The 19,378-nt window shown below is 36.3% G+C and overlaps 1 protein-coding gene across 1 annotated transcript in view; it reads right to left on the minus strand.

Moving 5' to 3' along the window:
- Positions 1-17,551, minus strand: part of Swip-1 (EF-hand domain-containing protein D2 homolog Swip-1) — an 83,397-nt gene extending 65,846 nt beyond the window's left edge. The window contains exon 1 of the mRNA XM_073969086.1: positions 16,801-17,551. Coding sequence (XP_073825187.1) covers positions 16,801-17,072 — 272 coding nt within the window. The 5' untranslated portion in view covers positions 17,073-17,551. The remainder of the gene's footprint in view (positions 1-16,800) is intronic.
- Positions 17,552-19,378: the final 1,827 nt, after the last annotated feature.

Below are 19,378 nucleotides of genomic sequence, written 5' to 3' on the forward strand. Positions count from 1 at the left end.
ATGAGGGCTGGCAAATCAAATTGCCGCAAAAGCCAATCATCAAGGAAGAAAATTTAAAAAAAAAAAACTATTTCCCACAAACACAATTTTAAAGGACAAGGGAAGTCTCCCCTGCCATGTCAATGAGTTCAAGCTGATACCATATTTAGCTGAATGATATGGTGCCAATGAGTGGCTTAGGGATTGAAAAATACCAAGCAACGGCCCAGGCCGGTTTTAACATGGCAAAGCCCAGGACTTTTTTGGTCCCTTTTTTATCTCAAGTGGACAATGACCTCCCCGTGGTGTCACCTGGGGAGCTGCCTTTAACACCCGTAAAAGTAGTGTGCTAACATGTGGCGCGCGTTCATCCATAAGAACGTTAACAAATAAGTACGCCGTTAATCCAGATACTGTCACTGTCACTGGTCGTTTAAACGCCACAAAAAATTTTTGCAAAAATTGACGTCAAAATCTGTTTTTTTTTTGCTTATTGTTATTGTATTGTCTGTTATGTCATTTCGCGCTTTTAAAGCTTCATTTGACCCATGCATTTCCACGCAATTGCCCTAAAACCCAAATCGACTTTTTTGTAATTTTCGACTTTTGATGAAAAATTTAAATATGCGATAAAAGTTTAATCATAAATGTTAGAAACATATAAAGTCAGGGATTTGTTAGGAACATAGTAAGAGTATTTTGTCTTACTATAAGGCATATAAGCATATAAGGATACACCTATATTACCCTCCAAAGTTTTTGGCACTTTTAAAAGAAGGCCCGATTGCAGGAAAACTATACGTTTTAGAGAAAAAAATTTATTTTATTTAAAAAAATGCTTAAAAAGTCTCAAAAATATAATTTTCATAAACAATTCTAAGTTTTCTCACAAAAAAAAATTCTCGGCGCTAAGTGGGTTAAGTTCGGCCGGACAGAACTTGTTATACCCTCCACCACGAGTTGTATTGAAGTAAAATGGAACAGTTAGTTTCCTTTCGTTTATGAAGAAGACTAAATACCAAATATCAGAAAGTTCGCTAAAACAATGTGGCTAACCTTCAAAATACCGAAATTAGGGAGGTACCGTTCTATGGGGGCTATATGAAGGTGTGGACCTATACAGATAAAATTCTGGAGGAAAGTTTTATTACCCCAACGAAGACTAAGTACCAAATTTAAGCCATTTCGGTGGAATGTTGAGGCCACCACCATCAAAATACCCGAAATCGGGAGGTACCGTTCTATGGTGGCTATATGAAGGCGTGGACCTACACAGATAAAATTCTGAAGGAAAGTTGTATACCCCCAACGAAGACTATGCACCAAATTTCAGCCATTTCGGTGGAATATTGAGGCCACCACCATCAAAATACCGGAAATCGGGAGGTGCCGTTCTGTGGGGGTTATATGAAGGCGTGGACCGAAACAGACAAAATTCTGTGGGAAAGTTTTATACCCCCAAAGAAAACTGTACCAAATTTCAGCCATTTCGGTGGACTATTGAGGCCACCACCATCAAAATACCGGAAATCGGGAGGTACCGTTCTAAAGGCGTAGGCCTATAAAGACAAAATTCTGCGCGAAAGTTTTATGTATACCACCAATGAAGACTTAGCACCAAATTTCAGCTATTTCTGTGAGATAATGAAGCTAAAACATTCAAAATAGCGAAAATCTGGAGGTACTGTTCTATGGGGGCTATATATCAAGGTGTTCATGCAATATCAAATCTTAGCTGGTGGAAGAAATGCCCAAGGATGCCTCTATTTCACGGTATATAACATGGCGATCTTCGTTTTTGGCGAGTGTCGGCCACGTTGTGATAGATTGAAGACATTCATCGCGATTGTTTAATGCACCGAAGTACGATCTTTCCGAGGAGACATAGACTCGGACCACAACCTACTTGCAGCAAAGGTAAGTACCCGATTAAATGTAGCAAATAAAGTACGAGCAGATAAAGGAACGAACGAAAAGGTGAGCGGCAAAACGTCTTTCCCGCAGGAAAAAGAGACAAATGGAAAATTGGGAGTTTTTAAAAATTCGAGATGTACAGAAGCCAGAATGAATTTCGAAAAGTCTACCAATGAGTGAAACATCCAACGGATGGCTTTGGTAATTTGGTAACTGATACAGATAGTGTGCTAAGGATATGGAAACAGCAAAAGCGGAGGCGACACGCTGATAAGGTGTATGCATCAGCTAGTTAGCACCATCTGGCAGGAAGAACGCGTACCCGACGATTAGAACCAGAGCCAACTGTGTCCCATCCACAAGAAAGGAGATAAAACTGTGTGCTTTAGTTATAGGGGTATAAGTCTTCTCCCTATTGCATATAAGATAATGTCAGGGATATTGTGCGAACGTCCAAAGGTAAGGTCACATTAAGCAAATATTTGCCCCAGTGACCCAGTGTGCGCTTACTGAGAAGAAGTGAGCGTAAATAATGCATTGAAATTTATTCTCACTTGCTCTGAGTGAGCGCTTACTACCGGTCGCAGGAGCAAATATTAGCCTAATGTGACCTCACCTTAAGGCCTATGGTCAATGACATAATTAGACCATATCAATGCGGCTTCAGACCTGCCAAATCCACCATTGACCAGATATTTACCCTGCGTCAAATCATGAAAAATACTCAAGAGATGCAGATCAACACTTACCATGTTTTGTCGATTATAGAGCAGCCTTTAACTGATACCCGGTTCTCAATAATAGAAAATAACCTCTCCGAACAGTTAACTTCCAAAAGAGGTTTCAGACAAAGAGACAGCTTTTCGTAACGGTAAACGTAAAAATGGCACACTATACACCAATAGCCACATGCTATTTGCTTATGCTGACGATATTGACGTCATGGGTCGATCAGTAAAAGAAGTAAATGATACATTTAAGAATGTTAAAGGAAAATCTGCGCGGTCTTGCGACAAGACCAAGCTGATGGTATCGGCGCGAATTTCGTCCATAGAACTCGGACCAACTGTTGAAGTTTTTTCATATAATTTGCAGGTAGTTAACCCTCCGTTGGACACCTAAGTGTGGTCAGGCCTTTTTCATTTTATTTTGCATTTTAAACTGGGTTACAATAAAGCTATGGACCTGAGATTCCAGGTATCGTCATGAAATTTTCTTACCATTCCAATGAAAGAAACATAAAGTCAAAAGGATCACCAGAAAAGGAGCTACAAGGATTGTTTTGACATACAGCTGTGTTCGAAATAATAGGAGTGCCCATACACAAAATGGAATGGTCCAAAAAACACGTTTAAACTTCTCCATATTCGTCAATTCTGCATTTGTTTAACATTGTTGGCATCCCAACTGTTAATTCATTAACAGAAATGTGGCAATATGCTTTAAATTATTTACTGTTGGTGTACATTATAAATCGTCTTAAAAAGGCTTGTTCAAAAAATAGGAGTGTGGAAGAGAAAGGAGAATAAAACAATTTTTATTTGAGTTTAGAACCAGAATTGACAATATTTTAGTTATTAGTAGTGAATTTAATAGATTTAAAGGCTGTTTGGAAACAAAAAAGGCTTTTGGATGTGGCCACAATCACGATATTGTCCTTGCAGCTATTTTCCTATAATTTGAGCATTTATTGGGAAATCGATGGATTTTATAAACAAAACCTTTGTTGATTAGAGTTGTTTAACAATCTAGCTGTTACCTCGAACAATACATAATGATTGGTTCCCCATAAATTTGTGTATTTTGATCCTTGAGCCAAGCTTTAGCCAGTTTCCATTGGACTTTTATGTAAGGATTGACCAAAAAAGCGCATCTATAAGGCATTAATTCCTCGACCAAATAATGTTTTAGGGCCCTTAGCATCTTAACTACACGCAGAACAATTATTTTGTTTATATTTGAAACATTGGATGATTGGCAGATATGAGCCATTTTTCTACATCCTTTGTTAAAAAGCTAATTTTAAGGAAATACTTCTGAAGTTGCCCTGCGAATATGTTTATTAGGTTTTGCATCGTATAAAATACAATTTTCTATGAGAACTAATCCAAATTAAGTACTTTTGAACGAAAAACGTGAATTTATGTAGAAAAATATAGTACGGTGTATACCAACCATAGAGTAGTCAAAGCCGGATTATCACAAAATGGTGTAAACCAATCATTATGTTTTGTTTGAGGTAACAGTCAGAGTGTTAAACAAGTCTAATCAATAAAGGTTTTGTGTATAAAATCCACTGAATTCCCCAATAAGAGCTTAATATATTGGAAAAGTCGCCACAAGGACAATAGACTGTTTTTAGATACTACCAAAGGACTTTTGTTTTCAAAAAAAACAAGAAATATATTTTATTTAGCAGACCCCACCTATTTTTTATAGAAAATTTTCCGAATTTTTTCATAAAATTGGATCTTTTTCTACATTATTTGACAAAATGAATAAATACCCTTTTATGAAATTTGTCGCATTTCACCCTACCATGTCTTCAAAATTGCACATAAAAAGGTCGCAAAAGTACAAATATACACATAACAGGGCAAATAAAAGCCATTTCATAGCCTTTATGCTCTTTTGTCGGGTGGAATGGTTCAAATATAGGATTCTCCATATGAATTAGAAGAAAATTCTTAGGATATATGCCTTCATTTACCTATTGATATTATCGTTATTGCACTGCAATAAGGTAGAAAATTATAAAATAGACACTATTTATACTGAATAACACACCAAAATAAAATAAGTACATAAAAATTAAATACAAATAGGAGCATAGAGACAAGAAAAATACGAATTTCTACTTCATAGGCATATGTCCGTTTTTACTGATTTGATAAAATTAATTAAATTTAGTGTTTTTCGGCATGTTTTTTGACAAATACGGATTATTTAGGTAGGTAAAAAAATAAAAAAGTGTTAGACAAGTATATATGTGAGAACATTCTCAGCTATCTCTCTACGAATATATTACCGCGGGCCTTGCTCGGGCCTTAAACGTTGTAGTCCACCAAAGTTTGAATCTGACTAAAATATAGTACCTGAGGAAAAATAACAAAGCTCATCTCGGAAGAACACTACGGTAATTTATGTTACCTTTAATTGAAGGCAACTATATTACCTATCAACAAAAAATAAACTCTATATTTCATTTCTTTCTACAGAAAATAGCAAAAAATTACATATTTCCGAAATAATAAAAATAGTGGTCTTTATGGACAAATATGTTTTTTTCAATATTTATTGTTTTATTGCTGAAGATTCAATCTCATTTTCGATTGTTTGAGTGGAGTATTCCCCCATTGGCTCAACTTCATTTATTACCCTCTATTACAGAGAGTAATGTTTTTCAAAACGAACTGACAGTGTTGCAAAATTTTCCCTTCGCCGGGATGAAATCATGATATTGGTAGCGATCAGTAAAATTTTGCAACACTGTCAGTTCGTTTTGAAAAACATTACTCTCTGTAATAGAGGGTAATAAATGAAGTTGAGCCAATGGGGGAATACTCCACTCAAATAATTTTTTTTTCGATATTTCGATCGTCTCCGACGATCATCGTCACAGACTTAATTTTAAAAATAACAAATTATATTTACTATGTAGTAACATTTTTGGGTGCCACCGTGGTGCAATGGAATGCACACCCGCCTTGCACACATAAAGTCGTGGGTTGGAATCCCCAGCTAGGCAACATCAAAACACTTTTCAACGGTGGCAAAATACCCCTCAGTAATTTTGGCGACATTTCCTGAGTATTTCAGCCATGTAAAACTTCTCTACAAAAGTGGTGTCTTGAACACGCCGTTCGGATTCGGCGATAAACTGTAGGTCCCATATCATTGAGCTAATATGAATCGGGGTGCACTCATTGATATCAGAGAAGTCTCCCTTGTTGTTGTTGTCCCTTATGGGATGTTTGTGAAACAATTATATAGATTTGGGCACAGTGCTCTATATCTGTCTTGTATGTAATTCATCCGTTTTTCTACTGCAGCATTTCTAGCATTATCAGTTTTCTATAGTAATTTTAAGTACAACATTCCAATTATATATTCCAATTACTTTGTAGTTATTAAACTAAAATTTCCCCGAAGGAATTATAGAGTGGTACCTGAAGTTATTATCTCTCTAAAGAAATATTTAATTAATTTCTTTTAAAAAGAGATTATCCCCTGAATTGCTTGTTACAAACAAGCGTTACAAATTCATTTCCCCTCATAATTCTCGATTCAATTAAACGTCGACAGCAAAGTGATAATTTGTCAGGCAACAATTAAGGTTTTTTTTATGGAAGAAGAAAATATATTAAACAATAAAATGACTCATAAGCTACTTAGGCATCTATGAGCCAGTCGACAGACAGACCAAGAACCTTAAGATATGTATGTAACTGCATCCAGTGCTGCTAGAGTTGTTCATACCAGATAATGCAATGTTGTAGTGGTTAATTGTGTGACAGTCATAAATGCTCTCGACACACTTGAAACTGCAGCGCAACTTGAGATGTCAGATAAGGCGCTGGATGAAAACATAAATAACAACAACAAAAAGGAAGCAGCAAAAAGAGGCAACATAAGCAAAAAATGAAAACAAATTCCCGCTTATGACAAAAAATGTTTATTTGGGATTTTAATGTGGTACCACACAACATTTTTGCCTGCCACCCTTGTCAGGTCTGCTTGTGCTCTAATTTAATCCAGGATGAAATTTCTGTATAGGCCTCAGTAGAGTTGTTATTGTAGAATGTTTATTGCATTGTGGTTGCGTATTGCCACTGGAACTGCCTGTTGCCTCCGCCATCCTGTTCGTAATAAACCTTTTCCACCAAACATAAATCTTAAACATGGTGTTTATCTTACCCGACAGATTGTGTGTGGCGGGAATTTTCGTAATTGTTTGTCTGCTTCTGTTGCGGATGAGTTTGTTTTTCATAGACTTCAAAACAAACAAAAAACCAAAGGAAATAGAAATACGAGAAGTATTCAGCGAAATTCCAAAAACAAACTCACTAAATTAATTTATTTAGCCTATGCCTGGGTATTATTTAGATCAATTTGAGGTTAATGTATACTTGTTTTTGTTTTGGCTGTACAATCTGTCAAACAAGAAAGGGAAATAATGACCTCAAATTAATCTCTTTAATTTCCTATAATGTACATTTTTGTTCGAACCTTTAAATATCTCTGATTCTCAAAAAGTTATCGGTGCCTTAACTCCAAAGAAAATAAATGCCGGATAGAAATGACAGGAGACGCCTTTCGCAAATACAAAAAAAATATTGACCAGCCACGATATTAATGTCTCAACAAAAACAAGGTTCATATCACCAATCGAAGAATGGACTCTTCAAGCGATTGGAAGCATTCGAAATTTGGATATATCGAAGAATTCTAAAAATCCCATGAATAGCTCACGTGTAAAATGATGAAGTTCTACAAAGATATCTTATAAGACATATATCTTTTGTTCGGCTTTTAATGTTCAAAAACTTCAAATTTAACCATCTAATAAGTTGTGGAAAAATCTGATGTCATTGCTTCCTTCCATGTACATCTTTTTGAAAGCAATATGTACCCCCTAAGCTCTTGCAGGGTTTGATATTTTCATCGGAAGGATATAAATAACAATCTTCCGTTATTCGATGGTATACACATTTTAATTAAGCTTCTGCCTTCAAGAGACGCCTGTGGGCAAGACATTTTTTTCGTCTTCACCGTCTGCCGGTAACACCTCAATATTCGATGTCAATTAAAAATGAATGGCATTCAACAAGAAGAAAATGAAGATTATCACCTTTGTATTCAGCTTGGTGACTAGACTAAGGGCATGGGAAATTGGTGCACACTGCGGCTGCTAGACAGACGGCATCTTTTATACATCATAATAGAGATATTACAACAAAATAAATATAATAAAGTAATGTGAGAGACAGACTTTGAGACGGTGTAAAACGGTGTTGTCAACTTTGTTTGAGAAAAAAAAACGCATTAATATAGTGTGGCACATAAAGTTGTAACAAAGAAGGAGGTCTAAATCCTCATCTGTAGCAGTTTTTGCCCGAAATGTTGGATAATTTGGGCCTTGATCGTCATCTGTTAAATGTAGAGAAGTAACATTTTGCTACGTAACAAATTCACGAAGCAGAACGGAAAAACCCGTGGGTTAAGGTATAGTGTTAGTTGAAGAAGAACCCTAATGAACCTTCAAAAACTGTCGATTGTTTTATATAACATAGATTCTCGGTCGAGTTCCCGTTCTTACTGGTCCAGGTTACCTGGATAAGGCCAATATGTATATTATCTTTATTTTTCTCTATCAGGGCTTGAGTTGCCATTTCACTCCGATGATGGTTTATTTGGATAATTTCGATCATGGGTCCTCAACCGGCGGGATTCTTGTGAGTCGCTGATTGTCTAGGCTCCGTCTTGTGTCTTTCTCGAAGGTTTGCCTCCTGGCTATTCCTTCTAGCATCCTCCTCCTAACCGATTTTTAACCTTCCAAATTTTAAAGTGGAGTGCATTTGAGACGCAGTACGCCAAAATGCACTTTTCCTTTGTCGAACTGGCTAGAGCAAGACCTCACGACCCATCACAAGGAGAGTGTCATCCTCTTTCTCCTCATTCTGTTTTTCAAAGATCTCAAGCGTGCGCTCCATCTCGAATTTGCAGGATTTCATTCTTCCTCAACAGCTTCAATTTTCCACATTCCCAAGGAGGTGCTATGCTGCTGACTACCTAACTTCCCGAGTGCTGCAGAGTTCGCGTTTGGGCCCGCATAGCACAGCTGGTCCCTTTCATGCTTTTTGGCTAGCTTGGCGTAAGAAGATGGCCGTTTCGGTCCTGCATCCTTCATCTCTTTATGCTCTTCACCCTCCTTATGCTCGAGTTCACTTTGTCGCCCTCTGCCAAAAGATACTTAGTAGTGCGATTCTCTAATTCATATTGTCTTTGCCGAGAAAGATCGCTGGGTCTTGGCGAGGTTTGCCCGGAAGATTTAAAGATTGGAAGCTCTTTTTCTTCTTCGTCATGTATCACCACAAGGAGACTATCATCCTCTTTCTCCTTTCTGTGGAAGACTTTCTATCTTTTCACTTCCAAAGTCCCATTCTGTGTTCCTAAGACCTAAGACATACCGCCGCTTTGGTCAGGTGAGGGATCACCAGGTGCTATACCGCGACTCCCTCCGCGAGAAATGCAGGGTTCGCGTGTGGGCCCAATTAGTGCATTATAAGGTTCCCTTGTGGTTATTGTTGATATTTGTTTTTGGTCCAAGTCCTTGAAGTATGACGTCCAACAGTTTGTCGTTTATTATATTCTCGATGGCTTTTTGGTAGTCTTTGTGTAGCCTGTCAGACCCCCAACTACTGCATCAGCGCATATTACAGCACTTCCCTGTAATGCATTTTGGCTATCTTGGCGTAAGAAGATGGCAGCAGCGGCTCACGGTCACATTTCTCTTCTAAAAGGTTCGGGAATTACTTTCTTGTAGTTCTAGGAGATTCTGTGGCCTGGTTCACCCTCTTGACGTCCGAGCTCACTTTGTAGCCCTCTGCACAAGTATACTCTGGACAGACTCCTCTGTGTGAGTCTTGACGAGGTTTGCTCAGGGAATGCGGGAAGCTCATTTTCTTCTTGAAAGATTTAGTGCTATACTATACCTTAGGAGATGTTATCCTCTTCGCCGCTTCTGAAGAAGTGAAAGGAGTGTTATTAATCTCCTTTGGAGCTTTTCACTTTTTTTTGTTTAGTAGCGCCTGGTTCTACTTAAAGTTTCGTCGCTGAATCCCTGACTACTGTAATGATCTCGCTTAATTATTCTATCATCTTGTGAACATCCTCTTTATTGGGATTTTTTTACAAAGGTGCTGTTGATTTTGCTGTTGCTCTCGGATTCGAAGTCAGGTTCGCTCCTAGACTCTGATGATTGGATCATGTTTGAACTGTCCCTAAGCTTCCCTGTATTCTCCTCCTTTTTTCTTTGGGTTGTGTGCTTGTAGCAGCACCTACGATCACAGATGCCAAGGCACCTGGATCTGTGGGAGATGTTTGCTCACGATTTTTGATGACAACTAGGTGTGAGAAGTATTACCATCTACCTCACGTCAGCCGGTGGTTACGCACAAGGTAGGAGAAATGACAAACACTCTATTTTTTAATAGATAGATTTAGGGGGTGCAACCATCTCTGTTTTTTGTCATTAGATGTCCAAATTATAGTCAGCCCCTATCCGCACCACCCGATTATAAGATTTTTTCAAATTTAGCGACATATTTCTGTATAGACCCTACAAAACGTGGTTCTTTGTCGAGAAGTTTTAGATTGGGAGTTTTCTGTCCACCCTAAATGCAAAATTAGGACAGATTTAACCCAAATAAAGCCACTGGTCGTATTAACGCCACAAAATCTGGTTGCAAAAATTGGCGTAAAACTCGGATATTTTCTCTAAATTTTGTGTTTTTTTTGCATTTTGTTATAGTATTATCTGCTATCTGTCATTCCTTGCTTATAAAGCTTGATTTCCACGCTTTTGGCCTAAAACGCAAGCAATTCCAAAAAATCGACTTTTATGTCACTTTTGACTTTTGATGAAAAATTTAGATATGCGATATAAATTTTATCATAAATATTACATTCATATAAAGTCAGGGATTTGTTAGGAATGTAGTAAGAGTGTTTTCTCAATAAAAAACCAATGGCTTGGCATGTGAGAATACGCAAATATTACCCTTCAAAGTTTTCTATGAGTTTTAGAGAAAAAAGTTATTTAAAAAAATGCTTAGAAAGTCTTAAAAATATAATTTTCACATAAAATTTTAAGTTTCCTCGCAAACAAAATTCTCGGCGCTAAGTGGGTTAAACCGGACTACTCTGCTATAGTCACCAAATACCCATTAAACGAGTTTTAGTAAAACATGAAACGAAAAAAAACACGAAATTAGCAATACCAAATGTGTTTGTGTGCGTGCACTTGTTCTCCATTAGCGAGATGATAATCTTTGTCAACGAAATGCAAAACTTGCCGTGATAATGAAAAACATTTACGAGAAAGGTCGTCGTTATGATGAACTAATGTGTGGCTATTAAATATACATATAAACCAGACAGTTTTAAGCTGTGGGTAGGGATTTTTCTGTGCGTTTTTTTTTTTTTTTTTTTTTTTTTGTTTACAATCAAAGTATTGAAATGCAAACGAATGGGGGGTTCTTATTACGGGATCAAACATAAACAACAAAGAAATTCAGAAATAGAGTTGGAATTGAGTTAAAAATAAAATCAGGTCTTAAAGGTAAAAAAAATAATAGTCATACCATGAAGATGTATGGTACAAAGTGAGTTCTTTTTTTTTATGTCTACATTTCTTTTATAGGTTTATGCAAATATTTACTAAAAGAGACAAAATTTCTAGAGAAGTTCTATTGGCGGTTTTGGTAAAACACCTAATTTTTGTTGTCAGTTCTAATCAATATCTGAAAAATACGTATTTCCCAAAATGACAAATATCCACCACTATAAAAAGAAATTGCATTTTAAAGAGAAAAAGTTCGATGACAGAGAAGCCACTTCACAGCCGATATGTCTGATGAGCCGCTACCGACGGCGAAACGGATCACATAATGGTGGTTGTGGGGGTTCAAATCCTCGGCTTTCCTTTTTCACTTGCAAAAAATCATCGATCTTTAAGCTCGACTCCAACGAGAAATTAATTATAATTAAAAACCAGTAGGAAAAGACCAAAGTCGGGCGGGGCCGACTATGTAATACCCTACACCAGTCGAAATATGTAAAAATGCAGAGTGCCTAAAATCTAGCGGTAATATGGAAGCTATACCAAAATTCGGGGCTATATCAAAACGTGGACATATGTATGTCCATAATTCTTGGTGGAGAAATTTTTAATAACCCAAAACAAACATTAAAGTAAATTTTTTGAACTCATTAAACTCCAAATGGCAAATTGGAGCCATATTTGGGGAAAATCGTTAAAATACCTAAAATCGGGAGGTACCGTTATATGGGGGCTACAAAAAAACATGGACCTATCTTAACAATTTTAAGTGGCGAAATTTCGTGGCCACTGGGAACCACATATGTAAAATTTCAGCTAGTTCAAGCAAAAAATGTGGCTAAGATCCCTAAAATACCTTAAATCGGGAGGTATCGTTATATGGGGACTATACCGAACCTTGGACCTATCTTGACAATTTTTAGTGGAGCAATTTCGCGGCCATTGAGAACCTCAAATGTAAAATTTCAGCTAGTTTGGGCAACAAATGCGGCTAAGATCCTTAAAATACCTTAAATCGGGAGGTACCGTTATATGGGGGCTATACCAAAACTTGGACCGATATAGTCCATCTTCGAACTTGATCTTCCGACGGCTAAAAAAATGGTATTCCCCAATTTTCAGCGAAATCGGTCAACAAATGCGACCTGTATGTTGCGAACGGACGGACGTACATGCATAAATCGACTCAGAAAGTGATTCTACGTATATCCCTAGAAGGAACTATGGGTCTATCTCGCTTCCTTTTGTATGTTACATACAAATGCACTAACACATAATACCCCTTACCACATAGTGGTGTAGGGTATAAAGATCCCAGTATGGGCCTCGTGTATTGTTGCCATGACTTTAATTCTTAAATCTCTTAAATTTCTACATTGGTTTGGATCAAAGAATGTGTGTATGTATGTACATGTAGGTAGGTGTTACAGCTTATCACCCTGTCTTTTAAACTATTTTTGAAAAGGTATTAACATCTGAAGTAAATAAAAACTGATAAGCAAGAATGCATTCATTCATAGGAAGTTAAGCGGCGTAATGTCAATGACCGTCGAAATAAGTTGTGTCAACAAAAGGCTATGAAACGAAAAGATATGTTGGACGGATTTAATCATTAATTATAATTTTATGACATTTTCTTAAAATTGTATTTGTTTCTGTATAATTAAATGTTAAAGACACAAATCTTCCAGAAAGCAATCATTACTGGAAGTGAATAAAGGCAAATTGAGTACATACTTATTTCATTCAGAAAAATCGCTGCGGATCATGTTCATTTTTAAATTTATTTTTTTGTGGTATAGGTAGAAATATTTAAAAAGATGAATGTACTAATGGGGATGATAGGAGTTATCAAGATTTATAGCTGCGTAAGACTTAAATAGATTAAGCTTCAGCAAACACACATAAAGAAGAAGACTTGAGTGAACTCTGTCACAAAGCGACGATCGATTCGAGGAAACAAATATTTATTGGGCCCATCTTCATATTCAATGGTGCAATGGCCACATTTCTGGAACATACATTTACAAGCCACGATAATTTTGTTTTAATTTTTTATAACATAGTTTTGACCTAACTACCAAAACATGATTTGCACTCATTTTGTGACATAAGATATAACGTATTTAGAATTTATATGGAAGTGATTTGAAGAAAAGATATGTGAATGATTCACAATTATTCACAACTAATACAAATGTTTATTCAACAAACCAGCGGATCATTGTCATCAAAAAACGATTTACATTTTGAGTCGATAGTTTGGGTAACATTTTGTTCGAGAATGACACACGAGAGTAAATTAGAGTTGGGTAGTACCGGAAATACCTAGTTCCTCCACCAATAGACGAGATTTTTTATATACCAAATTTAAAGATCAGAACCATTTAATTATATCGATCTTGGAGATGTTTAGAAGGTCAGAAAAATTAACATTGCCCAACTCTAGAGTAAATAGGTAAATTAATAACTACATTCAATGATAACAAGGACATCAGAAATGTCATTGAAAAAATAAATGCTAAAAATACCCTCCAAATTTGTTAAAACAATATTTTTTAATCAGAGCAATCAATCATGAATATTTCCCTAGGAATTTTCCGCACGGCAAATAATTTTAAAAAGAGAAATTCTTTTAAAATCAATATTTTAAAACGTTGAAAACTACTAGAATCGCTTGAATGTGGAATATTCTCGCCGAATCGACAAAAGTGGTCACTTTTTACAGTGTTTTATTTTTAGACATAAATATGTAAATAAAAAATTGTGAATTTGGGGAAAGGGAACAAATTCCGCGAGGAATTGCTATTCATTATTGCCATGAATATCATTTATGTAGGGCAACACTTCCCGAATTTTCAATATACATAGCTTTGAAAATTATTATACCCTCCACCATGACATGTAGGGTATAATTAAAATTGTCATTCCGTTTGTAACACAGCGAAATATTCATCGGAGACCCTATAAAGTATATATATTCTTGATCAGTGTAAAATTCTAAGTCGATATAACAATGTCCGTCCGTCTGTCTGTTGAAATCAAGATACAGCTCGCAATTTTTTTAAGATAGAGCTTTGTAATTTGGTATAGATGTTTATATTACTCCTGGGATGTTTGGTATTGCAAATTGCCTATGTCGGTCCACGTTTTGATATAGATCCCATAGAACGGTTCCAACCGATTTTCGGTATTTTGAAGGTTTTAGCTTCATTATCACACCGAAATGGCTGAAATTGTGTACTTAGTCGTCGTTCGGGGTATACAGCTTTTCCCCATAGAACGGTGCCTCCCGATTTTCAGTATTTTGAAGGTTGTGGCTTCAATATTCTACTGAAATTGGGGAAATTTGTTACTTAGTCTTCGTTGGTGGTATACAATTTTCCCCCCGAAATTTATCAGTACAGGTCCACGCCTTCATATAGCGCCCATAAAACGGTACCTCCCGAATTTCGGGGCTATTGACCCTGTTTCAATATAAAATAGGCATTGTGTGTTCTCCACTGGACTGTTCCGCCAATTTTGTTAAACACTTATTTATAGACCAAGATCGCCTGCATAAAAAGATAACCGGGAACAAATTTCCTTTACCGACCCTTCGCAGAAAAGAATTTAAAATTCCCTTTAAATCGTAAGTTTTTTTTTAATAGCCGGTAATTTAAGACTATCTCTATGGGCAGGTACAAATCTCGGAAACGGGAACACAATTTTCTTTTAAATTAAAAGGTTTCTCTAAGTATGCGGCCTTTACACAGCAGATTTTTGGAACTTGAGAGGCCCATATCTCGAGAAGAATACATTTCCGCAACAAAATTTATAGACCGTTGGATTAAGAATAAAAAGCACTATATGTGGCAAATTACATATTCATAATTTTATGGTCGGTATAGGAAGTTTAGTTTAGTAAATTCTGTCTTATTTTGGTTTTCTCCATACGATTTTGGTATTTTCGGGTGTCTTTCCTTTCCTGAGATAAGTACTTCTAAGAGTGAACCCTAATTTCATTGTCAGTGATATTTTTCTTTATCCGTATGTGACCTGTTACCCCAATAATGAATCAGCAGTAGTGATCTGTTCCGCCAATTTTGTTAAACATTTATTTGTAGACCAAGATGACCCGTTAGGCTACTAAATTATGTCTTATTTTGGATTTCTCTATAAGATTTTGGTATTTTTATGTCTCTTCTTTCTTAAGATGTGTGGAAGCATGTTTTACCCGAATCTCTACATCTAAGAACGCGTCTTAATTTAATTTTCCTCAATTTTTTTACCCGCTTTGTAAGGGTTTTGACCTCCGTCTATGGTTTGGTGGTTGTAGTGAGAGGACTTTGAAAAGTGATTCAGATATATGCGTGATAGTTTCGATAGTACCATAAATTACAAGCCAATGAAACATTTTTGTTTTTTTTCGATTTGGAGACCTCTTCTGTTCCGTTAAAATGTTACCAAGGGTTTCGGTTTTGGTCTTCGAGCAACATACGCCATTGTATTCCCTATAAGTTTTTTTAAATACTTTATATATATATATATATATATATATATATTTAAGACAAAGACAAAATACTATTTTAAATCCGCCAAACCAATGTGCCTCGGTTCTGAAGTACCTACCACACTTTACCAGTAAAAATTCTTAAAGAATAAAATTCACTTTGAGTTGAATGCTATTTAAAGTCTTCTTCTTTTATGTTTGTCGATTCTCCTTTACGCCCTTTCATCCTTGGCAAATCCAAAAAGCACATTCATTTACGCACATAAATTATTTATGAAGGAGGAATTGGAAGGAGTTCTACGCCAGCCAACACTCCTTGGCACATCGACAAAGAACGGCAAAAACTTTAAGCAGATCTTAAACAGAAAAATTGCAAACAACAACAGCAACAACCACATAAAAAAGGCTGCCAGCACAGCTCCAACAACAAACAGAACCGCAGGATGTATGAAGGAGGAGGGCCAAGAGGTGGTGGTGCTGAGTGCTATGTCGAAATGCCTAACTAAATAAGCGGAGCCAAGAAGAACATACATACACAATGGAACAGCCTCCGCCAAGTCACGTGAAAATGTATAATTTATGGGATGACGACAAACACACGCACTGCAGCACCAACCATGACACAGAGACCAAACGAACGAACGCAAGAAATACATATTTTAGGCAGAGATGACATTTAAGGTATCTACACAGGATGGAGGATGGGATGGGCGGCAAGGGAAGCAGCAAAATCCTCTACTCTTGGTATGTGGGCGTTTTTGTCTCTTTTTTTCAACTGCTTTAATTCCTTGGTACTGTTGTGTTGTGAATTTTATTCCTTATGCAGAGGAATGTTTTTTTGGTGGTGGGGGACGGACAAAAGTAATGGTATTCTACCATCCAAACAAGAGACAACATGTATACAAACGTATCCAAACATATTAAAAATGACCTTGACGAGGATCTTGACATAGAATAAGAGTTATATTGTCACCACTCAACCTCCAAATTAAATATGTCTATTACAGGTCAACAATCGTATCTGAATTCGAAAAGTAGGAGAAGAGAGCTGAGCGGATTTTTCTATACTTACGTGTTGAAAGTTTTTTGGTATTCCTTGATTTGTTTGCGTGAAAATTCATGAAATTCGGTGTAGACATTGACCACCTTGAAGGTATGTGGCACTTCTATGCCCGCCTCTTGTGAGTCAATGATGACCTGGCGACGATTCAAAATGTGTGAAAGTTCCGAGGAGTCAGTGCCGGAACCGGTGCCCGATTCACGACCCAAGGACGAGCGACGACCGTTTGAAGTGGTAACGCCCGATACGGATGAGGCAGATGAAGCATTCGATGAAACCGACATTTTGTTGTATTTGAAAATTTAATTTGACAATAAAATAAAAATCACAGAACTTTTTTCAATAATCAATCACTGCTTACTTTTTGTTTGTTTAATTTTATTTTTGCATTTCCTCAAGTGGAAATCTTGTATTTCTAATGCAGGATGCTGTTATCGTGGGTTTTTCGTTTTTTGGGCTGGGTTAGGTTAGTTAGTTGGTGGTGGTGTGGGCACAACGAACGAGCTGATAACTATGAAAACACACCCTTAATTTTTAAAGGATCTCGAGAAATATTTTTTAATAGATATTTAAATATTTTAATTTGAATAGTTATTGTAGATTTTTATAAATGCAATCAATAGTGTTTTGTTTTTATTTTAATCTGTTATTATTTTGTTGTTGTTTAATATTTCGTATTTTCCGTTATTTTTTTCAGCCGCGATTCACAACCGCCTCACACAGAGTAAAATTTACGAATAATAATAAACGACACTGAGAAATTGACAATCAGTCTCACTCCAGAGACCTGCGCCGTTCGGCTCACAGCCGGCTAAGCCGAGCCGGCGATGAAATTTTAAAGCTGCCGCCGCCGACAATTTTGTCGATTGAGCAGTTAAATTTTTTTTAATCTTCATTTACATTAAAGCTCTGTTCCTTTACGTTCAAGAATCTTCAAGTTTTACCACTTTTTACTCGAAAAGCGTTCCTTTACTTTAGACACAATACAATTTATATGGGAGCAGTTTACAACTTTTACTACTTTTGCCGGTTTTACCATTTTCAGAAGTAAAGGAACAGTCCATAAGTATATTACATGTTTAATGATGCCTCAGCTCCATTTGGCATTATAGAGGCTAGTTGGCAGATATTTACAAATACAAATGTTCCTTAAATGATCATAGGATTATTCAATTATTTCAAAAGATTATAATAATTTTAATTATTATTTATGTTAATAATTAAAAATTATTATGTTATAACCAAACACAATTGCTAAATAGTTCAAATGACTTTGAATCAGTGATTGGTATATCAATAGTTTTGTTTCTTTATTAACCCCCCGTTTACACATATTCACTGCCACACCAACTAACAACCTCACTGCCGATAAAATTTCCTTGTCAGTAATCAATGTAAGTGCTTTGAAAGTGACTTCAATTTTTTTCGAACGTTTACACATGCAAGTGTCAGTTCGAAAAAATTGAAGTTTCGACTATAATATGTATACACAACTGTCTGCAAGTTACTTGCATGTGTAATCCTTGGGTACATTTGTTTTTTAATTTATATTAGGCCCATACCTATATACGTCCGTATTCTTATGAGAACAACCGAAATACGTCCAGCTTATAATTTTTGTAAGGTAAAAAAATTTAACTTTGATAGAACTTTATTGTTTTGTATTTTAAAAACAAAAGCCCAACAAAACATGAAATACAATTCATTGCAAAGAAAAATTACTTGTTTTACGAATGAAAACATTTAAGTAAGTTTCGGTTGCGGATTTTGTATTTTATTATGATTTTGGACTCAACATATTTGGGTAATACGGACGCTCAGAGAGCGTTGTTGTGGTAGGTTGGTTAATAATTTTTGTACGTCGCGCTGAGAGTAGGTATAGCTGTAATAAACCAATAGCCGGCGCAATGTTGGATTTGAGAACATGGCGGTCCCATGATAATTTACCGTCTATATAGAGAATCAAATATTTTAATATTTTCATATTAATAATAAAAATATGAAAATATTAATTTTTTAATGCTTAAATATTAAAAACTTGCTATTAAAAATGAACTTCGAAAATATATTTTTGTATATTTACTTGCTGTTGATTTAAAACATCTACTTTTTTATTTTTACAATGTGGTAACACTGAAACACCTTCACCACCTTCACCACCTTTAAATTATGTTTAACTTTTTTTGGGACAACGTGTGTCCCAACGTGTCACTAAACGGACTGTATGTGCCGAGGGCTTTAAAGTTAAACATAATTTAACTTTTTTGGGACAACGGGTGTCCCAACGTGTCACTAAACGGACCGTATGTGCCGAGCGCTTTAAAGTTAAACATAATTTAACTGTTTTGGGACAACGCGTGTCCCAACGTGTCACTAAACGGACCGTATGTGCCGAGGGCTTTAGGTGTACGCAAGTTATGGCCCCGGCACATACGGTCCGATGTGCGTCGCGTCACGCGTTAAAAACAACAACCACATGAAAAAAGTGTAAGTGATGCCAAGTTTGTTGTTGAAGTTTTCATGTGGTTGTTGTAACGCGACGCTCAACGCGCCGTATGTGCAGAGGCCTTTAGTTTTTTCGTAAGCTAAT

The sequence above is a fragment of the Musca autumnalis genome, unplaced genomic scaffold (genome assembly GCF_047663935.1).
Source record: "Musca autumnalis isolate F117 unplaced genomic scaffold, ASM4766393v1 scaffold_2, whole genome shotgun sequence".
Classification (NCBI taxonomy): Eukaryota; Metazoa; Arthropoda; class Insecta; order Diptera; family Muscidae; genus Musca; species Musca autumnalis.